Source organism: Hylobates moloch, unplaced genomic scaffold (assembly GCF_009828535.3).
Source record: "Hylobates moloch isolate HMO894 unplaced genomic scaffold, HMol_V3 SCAFFOLD_1, whole genome shotgun sequence".
Classification (NCBI taxonomy): Eukaryota; Metazoa; Chordata; class Mammalia; order Primates; family Hylobatidae; genus Hylobates; species Hylobates moloch.
In genome coordinates, this window is record NW_026652276.1 from 182,861,512 (window position 1) to 182,874,258 (window position 12,747).

A 12,747-nucleotide genomic window follows, 5' to 3' on the forward strand; every position below is an offset into this window, starting at 1 on the left:
CATCCCAGCACTTTGGGAGGCTGAGGCGGGAGGAATGCTTGAGCCCAGGAGTTCAAGATCAGTCTGGGCAACATGGTGAAACACCATCTCTATAAAACATAAAAATTAGCTGAGCATGGTGGCGTGCACCTGTAGTTCCAGCTACTCAAGAGGCTGAGCTGGGGAGATCACTTGAGCCTGGGAGGTTGAGGCTGCAGTGAGCTGAGATCGTGCCACTGCACTCCTGCCTGAGGCTCTGTCTCAAAAAGATAAATAAAGTGACTCTAGCCAAAGAGGGAGAACCTGTCTCAAAAAATAAAAAAAAAAAGTGCTTCTTATATTTGCCATTTTAATCATTTTAGGAATAGTTAAAAAATTTATCTTTAGTTTGCAATAATTTTCAGTGTATCTCCAGAAAAACCAGTTGAAGGAAAACTGTTGGGTAAGTTTCACAGGTTTTACAGGTTTATTTCTACAATACTGACTCTCTCCAAGCTGCCCAACAGGCCTGGATATCTAATAGTTACCTTCTTAAACTTTATCCATAAGAGTTTTGGTTAGACTGCAGTACAAGAAACTTGGTTTCTTTATAATATCTTCTCATCTAACTTGTCTCCATTTTTCTTTCTGTTGCAATCCTAGAATTAAATTTGAAGTCAGACTGACTTTAAATTATACAAACCTACAGAGGTGGGAGGATCACTTGAGGCCAGGAGTTAAAGTTCAGCCTGGGCAACAAGCGAGATCCTGTTTCTACAAAATAAAAATTTAAATTTAGCCAAGCATGGTGGTGGGCACCTGTAGTCCTAACTACTCAAGAGGATGAGGCAGGAGAATCACCTGAGCCCAAGAGTTTGAGGCTGTACTGAGCCATGATTGTGCCACTGCACTCCAGCATGAGTGACACAGCAAGACTGTCTTTAAAAAGAAAGGAAACCTACCTAATTTCTCCCACCCCTACTGTACAATATGTTCCTTCAAGTATTTATTGAACACCAAGTATACAACATATTAGGTGTTGGGGATACAAAGTGATAAAATTCCTAACTTCTAGCTCATAGTTTAGCTACAGTCCAACATGTACTTAATATGTGTATTTAATGCTCTGAGCAGAGGGCAGCAGACAGATTTGGGTCTATACCAACTACTGGGTGAGGGGACAGTTGGAGATGTGCCCTGTAAAGCCTATAAAACCCTGCACTGTAAAGCAGGGGTCCCCAACCCCCTGGGCCATAGACTGGTCCCAGCCCGTGGCCTGTTAAGAACCAGGCAACACAGCAGGAGGTGAGTGGGGTTCAAGTGGGCATTACCACCTGAGCTCCACCTCCTATCAGATCAGTGGCATCATCAGATTCTCACAGGAGCGCAAACCCTATTGTGAACTGCACATGCAGTTCAGATCTAGGTTGTATGCTCCTGAAAACCTAATGCCTGATGATCTGAGGTGGAACAGTTTCATCCTGAAACCATCCCCCACCCAACCCCTGTCTGTGGAAAAACTGTCTTCCACAAAACCAGTCCCTGGTGCCATAGAGGTTGGGGACCACTGCTGTAAAGGCAGTACAGGAGATGATGTCTGAGTTTTGAAAAGAGAAATAAGATTTCACTATGTTGTATTCCAGATATTTACTTCCCCAGCAAAGGCAAAGAATTTTAAAAGTTCACAAAGGAAATGGCAATTACTGCCATCTGGTAAAGTGGAAAATTGGTCACATCAAATAGAAGAAATTGTGTTACATCAAGCTGGAAAGGGAGGGCCGATAATAAAGGCTCTTCAGTGCTATGCTAAGCATTTGACCTTTATTCTTTAGCAAAGGAGAAGCCAAGGAGTACTTCTACAAAGAAGAGTAATAATTCTATATTTTAGAAAGGTTAATCTGTTGGTAACACAACGAATGGAATGGGATAAAGAGGGAAAGGGCACAGGACTAGAACACTTTAGGGTATTTTGAATCCAGGTGAGATGAACATCTACTATAACTGTGATGTGACAAGAGCAATAGATGAATTTTAAGTACTTCTGGGACTGACTCAATCTCATAACAAATTAGACACAGGAACCAGGCACGGTGGCTTACGCCTGTAATTTTGACACTTGGGGAGGCTAAGGCGGGCAGATCACTTGAGGTCAGGAGTTCGAAACCAGCCTGGCCAATATGGCAAAACCCCATCTCTACTAAAAATACAAAAATTAGCTGGGTGTGGTGGTGCATACCTGTAATGTCAGCTATTCAGGAGGCTAAGGCACAAGAATCACTTTAACCCAGGAGGCAGGGGTTGCAGTGAGCCAAGATCATGTCAGTGCACTCTAGCCTGGGCAACACTCTGTCTCAAAAAACAAAACAAAACAAAAGGACACAGGAAAAGAGAAAAATCAAATTACTATAAGGTGATTATGAAGGAAGACAGTGATGACAATAACCAAATTGGGAAGAAAGAAACAGCTAATGCTTGAGGGCAAAGCAAAAAAGAATTTAGATTTGACCATATGGATCATTAGAACCAAAGTGAAAAACCAGGCTGTCTCAAGTTGTGGGATCATGAAGGTAGCTCAGGGACAGACTGTAGAGGCCTAAAGGAAAGACCATGGAGACTGCCTTAAATAGTGGCAGACAGGCAAAAGAATCCCTCCAAAGAAACTGAAAAACAACATGAAAAGAACAGGTCATAAGGAGTTTTAGGAGTAAAATGATAGTGCTGCAAGGGTCAAACAGAAATACTAAGAAGAGCAGCCACTGGATTTGGCAGCCAAAAGGTAACCTTTGAGAAAACCATTTCAGCATACATGTGAGGATTTAAATCAAACTGTAGTGAAATGAGGAGTAAATGGAAGATGAGGAAGTGAAGGCAAACAGAAATTTCCAAGAACTTAGGAAGAAAGATGGAACAAGAGCATTAACAAAAGCCAGATTTAAGATAAAGGTTTTTTTGTTTTTTTTTTTGAGACGGAGTCTCGCTCTGTCGCCCAGGCTGGAGTGCAGTGGCGCAATCTCGGCTCACTGCAAGCTCCGCCTCCCGGGTTCACGCCATTCTCCTGCCTCAGCCTCTCCGAGCAGCTGGGACTACAGGCACCCGCCACCACGCCCGGCTGATTTTTTGTATTTTTAGTAGAGACAGGGTTTCACCGTGGTCTCGATCTCCTGACCTCGGGATCCGCCCGCCTCGGCCTCCCAAAGTGCTGGAATTGCAAGTGTGAGCCACCGCGCCCGGCCAAGATAAAGGTATTTTTAAAAACGACAGATTTGAGATGTTTCAGGTAAAAATCTGGCTTAGTTGACAAATAAAATTTCAAGAAAAAACTTTGGGTTGGCGGGGCAGAAGGATCAAACTGTCTGTCCAAGTAAGTTTCTCAACACTGTATTACACAACATTTCTGACTATAATATTGTTTTGAGACTGAGTCTTGCTCTGTCACCCAGGCTGGAGTGCAATGGCACAATCTCGGCTCACTGCAACCTCTGCCTCCTGGGTTCAAGCGATTCTCCTGCCTCAGCCTCCCGAGTAGCTTGGGACTACAGGTGTGTGTCACCACACCTGTCTAATTTTTATATTTTTAGTAGAGACGGGGTTTTGCCATGTTGGCCAGGTTGTGCGACTATAATATTAATTTGCCTCTGAGTCTGCACACTTAGTGGTCATTTTTTTTTTTTGAGACAGAGTCTCTGTCACCCAGGCTGGAGTGCAGTGGCGCAATATCTGCTCACTGCAAGCTCTGCCTCCTGGGTTCAGGCCATTCTCCTGCCTCAGTCTCCCGAGTAGCTGGGACTACAGGCACCCACCACCATGCCCAGCTAATTTTTTGTATTTTTTAGTAGAGACGGGGTTTCACTGTGTTAGCCAGGATGGTCTCGATCTCCTGACCTCGTGATCCACCCGCCTCGGCCTCCCAAAGTGCTGGGATTACAGGTGTGAGCCACCGCGCCCGGCTAAGTAGTCTTAAGTAGTACAACAGCAATGAACTTTAAAGTGTAGATTTAACATTCTAACAACATAGATGCGTAAGTTTTGAATTTCAAAATGTACAGAATGATCCAGAGTTCTCACATGTTCACAGTGCAGTTCTTAGTAGGCAGATCATAGTAATAAAACATCCAAGTTATAAATTTTAATTTCTAGTTAACATAAATTCTACTCGCCCAGCCCATATTTTGTTCTCAGCTCATTCATATTCCCTGATTGAGTCTGAAGTCCAAGAAGAGCTGGAAGGGAAGATGACCTGAAATGCAGGATGTTTTCTCCTCCTTTCCCTGCTCTCTCAGCAGAGATATGACTGGTATACAACGCCTATAAAGCTACAAGGAAAAGACACCTTTGTTTTTAGGCTGTGTGTGCCTGACGTTCTAAAAAGCAATCATTTCCATCTGTAGTATGTACTGGGTTACAGAAAGAAAAGAAAAGCCAGGACAGAAGGCAAAAGGACTTACAAGCTCTCCTGAGTTGTCCTCTTAATTATCATATCTGAAGTGTACTGTCAGTGCCAAACCTCAAACATAACTCTTTCCTAAAACAGGCAATGCAGTCTAAAATCAGTAAAATTTTGTTTACATATAAATGTAGTTACATCAAGTAAGAGAGTGAGATCTATTCTACCACACCTAAAACCCATCATGTTTTAGCAGCCTAAAAGTATTTTGAAAAGAATGGCACTTTTGTCTTCCCTTCCTGGGACAGAAATTGTTATGTCTAGTGGGACAAGAGAGGTATTTATCATACCATTCGCAGCGCCCATACCTAGTTTAGTGACCTTAAGATAATCCTCAATATCTGTCTCTGTTGGCGTAAGTCAACTTTTGATAATTAGCTTTAAGAGTAAAAAAAATTTTCAAATTGGAATCAATTCAAGATTTTATGGTTTCTACTGAAGACAGAAAAGAACTTTTAAAGTTGACAAGATTAAAAGTCAATTTTAAGAAAATAATTACAAAAGTAAAAAGACTGTGGTTATCAATTTTAGTATTTATTGAAAGATGGAAGACAAGGAAAGTATCTCTCAAACTCCAAAAACAAATGTTGCACCTTTGCTAAATGTAAAATGAATTTTGAGATATTTTTTACATGACAATGAACCTGTCCAAAAAATAATGCAAATTTACCCAAACGGTGCTAATTTATTATTTACAAAAATGCTCTTATCTGCCATAAGTATTTGGGAAAAAACTGTTTTACACTCAGGAACACTAATGAAATACCTTAACAACAACTTAAAAAATAAAATCTTCCCAACCCTCAATGACCACCACTCAAGAAAAGTTACAGAATGCATTAAAAATGAATACATGTGGAAACAAACATAATTATTTCCCACAAACATACACACACAGAAACAGGCACATGCACACACACATATACAGTGTTGTGCAAAATCAACTTAATGTTTATTTAAGGTCAACAGCCTTGGTGACAAGGAAGATAATGAATATGGCTTCAGTAAAGTTTGCAAGTAAATATCACAAATGTTAATTCTTTTGCTAGCTAACCAGCTAACCTGAGTATGGAATATGTATTATTTAGATAGCTAAAAGGTTATAAACAAAATGGAGGGGTAGGGAGGGGGAAGCACTATAGCAGATTCCACTGAGGTACCTTAGTTTTTATGTAAAGGTCTATATACCCATTTAATAATTTACATAACAATTCTTTATTCTATATAGTATATGACCATATAGAAACTATGTCTTACGTACTTTATTGTTCTGGTCCAAGAAACCGGAAATAAAAGCAAAAAGCTTGTATTTAGATAAAGAACTGGAATGTACTAACTACAAAACCATTAATATAATGCAATATTAAAATAGAAAAGTTTTGCATGTAACAAAGGTAGTCAACAAGTTCTCAGGTTGTATCTGAAGAGGATTTGAAAATTATAACCCATAAGACAAGGAACGTAAGCATTATTGAAGGCAATAACAAGGCTGTACCTGCAAATCTTGAGCCCACTGATTTATATATATATACTTTACCTTCAGAGATGTATGCATTTTTATTTATTTATTTATTTTTTTTGAGACAGAGTCTCACTCTGTCGCCCAGGCTGGAGGGCAGTGGCACGATCTCGGCTCACTGCAACCTTCACCTCCCCAGTTCAAGCAATTCCTCTGCCTCAGCCTCCCGAGTAGCTGGGATTACAGGCGCACGCCACCACACCCAGCTAATTTTTTTTGTATTTTTAGTAGAGACGGGGTTTCACCATGTTGGCCAGACTGGTCTCAAACTCCTGACCTCGTGATCCACCCGCCTCGGCCTCCCTAAGTGCTGGGATTACAGGCATGAGCCACTGTACCCGGCCAATGTATGCATTTTTAACACAATTAAATTTTCATATTACAGATAAGTCTGACTATAGGTTATACAGGAAACTATACCTAAAAGCAACCACTATGGTTGTTTTTAGATATGCCTTCCTTTAAGTTAAAAAGTTTAAGGCTCATATTTTGGAGGGATACCCTAAAGACATTTTCTCACAGTATGACCTCAATGCATCCATGTAGATATGCTACTGGAAAACTGGAAATAAAACACATCTCTTGTTAAATATATCATTCTTCAACTTTAAAGAGAAACAGAAAACCATTTTAACCACATCCCTTCTTATTTCTCAAAACTGGTTTGTTAAGAACTTTTGTCACTCGAAAAGGTAGGTGCAAATCCATAAATTTAGCTTAAAACAGATTAAATAGGTGGGGAGCACGGTAAGACAATGACATATAAAACAAAACCCTTACTATCTTGATTTATACTTTCCCTATCCCATGAAACTTCCTCTGTTGCAAACACTGATTTCCTACAAACCATGAAGATTTCCTATATTTGCCTATCCTTTTATTAAACTAGAGGCCAAAACTGACATCATTGCTGCAATTAACTTTTACTTGTCCTGGTGAAATGCTTCTTCCTAAATGGCTTCGCCCTAACCAGAAATATAAGCAGTTTTGATGGTTACCATAAATTAAGCCAGAAATGGAAATACCAACAGTAACCCAAAAGGCAGCATAAAGAACCCCAATTGAAAGTCATCAACCAAAGTATGTGCCCAGAATAATACCAAAAACAAACAAAATAGATTTGCAATGAGCAGAGTTTCTTATAGCAACACATACATCAAAGACTTCTGTCTGACTTTTAATTACAATAGTGGAAGCAGTGTCAAATAGTGGGTCTATCATTAAAGAGATCTGTTTTACTCATCTTTAGTTAGGCACTGTCAATCTGTCTCCTACCTCAATTTAATTTCTAGAACTTCTTTTGAAAAGGAAGTACTCCAAGTTGTTTGCCTTGCTAGGGTTGGGAGGGGATCCTGAGAGAGATGAGGTACCACAAAGTATTTTGTTAGTTATATCTCTATATGGCAGTTGAGTCATTGTCATTGCCCTTATTTTAGTTCTATATTTGCCATATTTTTCTCCCATTCTGCAAGAAAAATGTAAAAGGATTTTAAATGCTCACAATTAAGCTTTCTGTAACTAAAGATTTTATACTTAGCTATTACTTAGTAAAGGTACTTACAAGTAAGAAAATTCTCTAAACTTCTTATCATCCCATACACAACAAAAAAAATCTATGGTAGGCTATGTAATCTGGCCACGTAACTTTACTAGTTAGAAGCCTTTGTTATCATTAACATACCTTGTTTCTCCCAACTTTCTAAAACTGTTTCTATTACCTAAACTGCTTTCTTAATAGTTTAATATAAAACTTTTTTCAATGTATTCCGGGGAGAAGGGCTAAGGAATTTCACATATTCATCTTATTCAGCAATTTAAGAAAATTATGCAATATATGATATATATATATACACATTCACACACACACAGACGCACACTTTCTTAACTGAGTCTTGGTTGCTAAAAATGCCTGCACAGGCTGGGCACTGTGGCTCACGCCTGCAATCCCAGCACTTTGGGAGGCCAAGGTGGGTGGATCATGAGGTCAAGAGATCAAGGCCATCTTGGCCAACATGATGAAACCCCATCTCTACTAAAAATCCAAAAATTAGCTGGGTGTCGTGGTGCGCGCCTGTAGTCCCAGCTACTCAGGAGGCTGAGGCAGGAGAATCACTTGAACCCGAGAGGCAAATGTTGCAGTGAGCCAAGATCGCGCCACTGAACTCCAGCCTGGTGACAGAATGAAACTCCGTATCAAAAAAAAAAAAAAAAAAAAAAAAAAAAGCCTGCATAGTGTGGGGAACTTAAATATTTACTAGATTTGAATTACGTACATTTGCACTACAATACCACACTAAATGGATATACCAGCAGAAAATCATATCAAACAAATGACTTAAATGAATTGTCAGTGTGTCTTTACAGACTCAACAGAAAACATATTTATTAATATGAACCTTTATTAAGTGGCTCACATTTCAGTATAAATCACACTAAAAAGATATTTAAAAGCTATTTACACTACAGTGCTGACACATTTAAAATGAAAAAAAGGATATAAATAAGCTCTATGGAAAAGCTTTAAATTGTTGAAAAAGAATTCTGGCTCATATTACAAAATATATATATATTTATATATATATATATGTTAATGTCAGCTCTATTCTAAAACCTAAAATTCCAACGTAAATGATTTTTTTTTTAAAGACTTCTTTATGTTTAAACCTGCAATGTTTACAGTGCATCTGGCCCTAAGTGCTTAATACTTCACAGTTATGGACAGGCACTGAGGAATGTTACAAAGCTACATAAACTATGTTTTGTAACAGACATAGGAGCAAGTCCTTGGCTTGCTTTCAGAATTCATGAATCTTTATTACATTATTAAATTTTTTTAAAAAAGGATTTTAGATGGTATATGCAAATTTAGCACAAAATGTCATCGTCTTTTTTATCTTGATTTGAATGTGCTGAACTGTGTTGCCTTGTATCAACTAGACTTAGATTTCCAGGGCACAACTCTTCCTTTAAATCTTTGTTGCTATTTTCAAATTTAGAATCCATGTCAATCTTAAATTCTGTAAATTGAACATGATCCAATTTTGCTTTAACATTCTTGCCATCCATATTATTCAGTGCTCTAGTCTTTTCAGGAATATTAACATTCACAGGTTCTTCCTTGATTCTTACAGATGCAATAGGTTCATGTTTAATCTGCTGTAATTCATATTTAGAATGAAGTTTATCTGAAAAAACAGAATCCAAGGAGGCTTTGCTTACAGCACAAATCATGTTGTCAGTGTGAGGTCCAAGAACAGATGATGTGGAATCTGATGATGTGCCTGTTTCATGAGTAGCTGTATTCTGAGAAGTGTCCTCCTCTGAGTGATATAATTTGAGCCGAATATGCCATGCTAAACTGCATACAGCTGAAACTGTCTTGAACTGATGAACAACATTCCTTGGAATAAAATAAATGTCATTATCATACAGCTGAATCCTGGCATAGCGAATGCCTTCCCTCCTCAGTTGATTCAGTTTTGCATCATCAACCCATTGGACACACTAAAAAATAATAAAACAAGAAATACAAATAAGTCTCTTCATAATAAAAACTAAACCAAAGACAGTAAGTGTATTAAAAATACCTGGGACAGTGGAGGTTCATGTAAATCTAACTGCATTCGTTGAACTACTTCTAAGAAATCTTCAGCATGAAAACAAATTACATCTTTGGTTATACGGGGTTGATCAGGCCTAAAAAAGAAAATGAGATAACAAGAATCTGCCATAAATGCTTCACTCTTTTGAGTCCTTATTAAACTCAAAGCAAAAATAATTTATGGTCAATACCATAGTACTGTCCCCTTAATAAAGTTAAACTGTTAATTGGAAAGCCATTTCACATATTTAAAGAAAGGGCCAACATCGTGACTTTCAACCTAGACACAGATTAAAACCTGACTTCATTTTTATATAAATACTTGTCACAAGAGTTTGGAAAATTGAAATGATCTGAATTGGTAAATTATACAAACCAAGAAAATTAAGTGTTCTATTTGAAGAATAAGATCAATACTTCATAAATTTAAGTGCTAAAGTTGAAAACACTACATAAAAATTAGAAGTAAATATGAGGAAAAGGGAGTATTTTCTTTCCATAGAAGATACATATAACTATACTGATGCATAAAACTCTTAAATAACTTTATAAATTAAGAGACTTCATTAGAAAGGTACTAATAAACTTGGTGTTTGCTGAGGTTACTCATGCCTTTAAATATAATTCTAAAAAATTCTCAAATTCTTCAATTAATTAGGAATATATAAATACATTTTTACAGAGATGCTAAAAAATGGATTTTGGAATAAAATTCCAAACAACATAAAGAAAATCATATGAAGGCAAATCATAACTAAATTTCTAAAAACCAGTGATAAAAGAGAAAATCTGAGAATCATGTAATACATTATATACAGAGAAAGCAGGATAAGAATGATCATAGACTTATCAAAGACAATGCAAGCCTGAAGAGAATGGACTACTTTTAAAGTATTAGAAGAAAAAGTCAATCTAGAATTCTGTATCCACCAAAAATATCCTCCAAAAATGTGAAATAAAAACATGTTCAAATAAAAGCTGAGAGAATCTGTCACCGGGAAAACAGCATAACAAAGACTGCTAAAGGAATTTCTTCAGGCTGAAGGAAAATGATACTTAAATGAAAATGTAGATCTAGGAAAAGGAATGTACAGCACACCTAATGATAAATATGAAAGAGGTTTTATTCTCATTTAAAGAGATCTCTTTAGAAATGATTATTTAAGGCAAAATAACATACATCATGTGGTTTATAGCATATGTACAAGTAAAATACATGACAATTAGCACAAAGGCCAGAAACGTGAGGGGGGAGGGAATAAATGGAAGTATACTATTGAAAGGTTCTTACGCATTACACAAAGAAGTCTCATATTATTTGAAGGTAGATTGTGGTAAGTTGACAACAATGAAATAATAAAAAAAAACCCACAGAGCTACAAGCTACTAACCAAATCATGGAGGTAAAAGGGAATGCTTAAAAATGACAAGAAAAAGGGAAACAAAAGAATAAAGAATAAACAAGCAAATTGGAAAAAGCAAGATCATAAATTTAAAACCAAATTTACTAACATTTCTATTAAATATAAATAATCTAAATACTCCAATTAAAAGACAGAGATTGTCACTGGGTTAAAAAAAAGTAAGACCCAACTATATGATATCTATCTACATGTAACAATAATATATACAGATAAGTTAAAAGAAAAATGAATGGGAAAAGATACAGCATGTAAATACAAATCATAAGAAGGCTGAATTGGCTATATTAACAAAGTTTCAGGACAAGGAATATTACCAAGGATAAAAAGGGCACTTTATAATGAAAAAAGCGGTCAATTCATCAAGAATAACAATCCTAAATGTGTACTTGTCTAAGAACATAGCTTCAAACTATATGGAACGACCTTCAAAACACTATGCTAAGTGAAAGAAGCTAATCACAAAAGACCACGTTATGTGATTCCATTTATATTAGATGTTAAGGATACACATATACCTATAGACAGAAAGTAAATTAGTGCTTGCCTAGGGCTGGGAGGATGGAGAATGGAGGATTGGGGAGGTGATGGCTAAAACGTGTAGTTCCTTTTTGAGGTGATGAAAATGTTCTATCATTTTGGTGGTGGTTGCACAACTCTGTGAATATACTAAAAACTATTCAACTGTACACTTTAAAGGGGTGAATTGTATGATATGTGATCATGGCTTGATAAAGCTGTCACAAAAGAAAAAATAGAGCAAAAACTAGAAAAACTGACAGGAAAAATAGGCAAATCCAATATTAAAGTTGCAAATTAACAAGTAGACAAAAATAAGTGAGAATATAAAAGAAGTGAACTACATTCACTATCAACAAAGTTGACTTAATTGTTCTTAATTTATAGAGCACTACATCCCAAACAACAGAAAAATACACTTTTTTTTTTTTTTGAGACAGAGTCTCACGTCAATTGCCCAGGCTGGAGTGCAGTGGTGCAATCTTAGCTCACTGCAACCTTCACCTCCTAGGTTTAAGCGATTCTTGTGCCTCAGCCTCCCGAGGAGATGGGATTACATGCGTGCGCCACCACACCCAGCTAATTTTTGTATTTTTCGTACAGATGGGGTTTCACCATGTTGCCCAGGCTGGTCTGGAACTCCTGACCTCAGGTGATCCGCCCACCTTGGCCTCCCAAAATGCTGAGATTACAGCTGTTAGCCACCGCGCCTAGCCAAAATACACATTTTTTTAAAGTGGACATATAAAAATTCATCAAGATGGTCCATAAAACAAACCCCAAGAAATTTAGAAGCACTAAAATCATACAGAATATGTTCCCTGACCACAAGAAATTAAATTAGAAATGAAAAACACCAAAACAAAAATCTGGAAAAAAAATCGCCAAATATTGGAAACTAAACAACACTTCTCGATAACCCGTGGGTTAAAAAATAAATCAAACAGGAATTAGAGATATCCTGAACTGAAATGAAAATGCAATAGCAAAATTTGTGAAATACAGCATGATCTCGGCTCACTGCAACCTCCACCTCCCAGGTTCAAGCAATTCTTGTGCCTCAGCCTCCCAAATAGCTGGCGTTATAGGCATGCATGCCCAGCTAATTTTTGTATTTTTGGGAGAGGCAAGGTTTCACCATGTTGGCCAGGCTGGTCTTGAACTCCTAACTTCAAGTGATCTACCTGCCTCGGCCTCCAAAGTGCTGGGATTACTGGCATGAGCCACTGCACCTGGCCTGTTTCTACTTTTTTAAAAAAATTAAACTGCTCTAATAAGGCCAGGT

General features: G+C 37.4%; 1 protein-coding gene across 1 annotated transcript in view; it reads right to left on the reverse strand.

Annotated features, from left to right (window-relative positions):
- Positions 1-4,915: 4,915 nt before the first annotated feature.
- Positions 4,916-12,747, reverse strand: part of RSBN1L (round spermatid basic protein 1 like) — a 98,946-nt gene continuing 91,114 nt past the window's right edge. Inside the window, exons 7-8 of the mRNA XM_032761245.2 lie at positions 9,509-9,617; positions 4,916-9,425 (exon numbers count right to left, since the gene is read on the reverse strand). Coding sequence (XP_032617136.1) covers positions 8,787-9,425; positions 9,509-9,617 — 748 coding nt within the window. The 3' untranslated portion in view covers positions 4,916-8,786. The remainder of the gene's footprint in view (positions 9,426-9,508; positions 9,618-12,747) is intronic.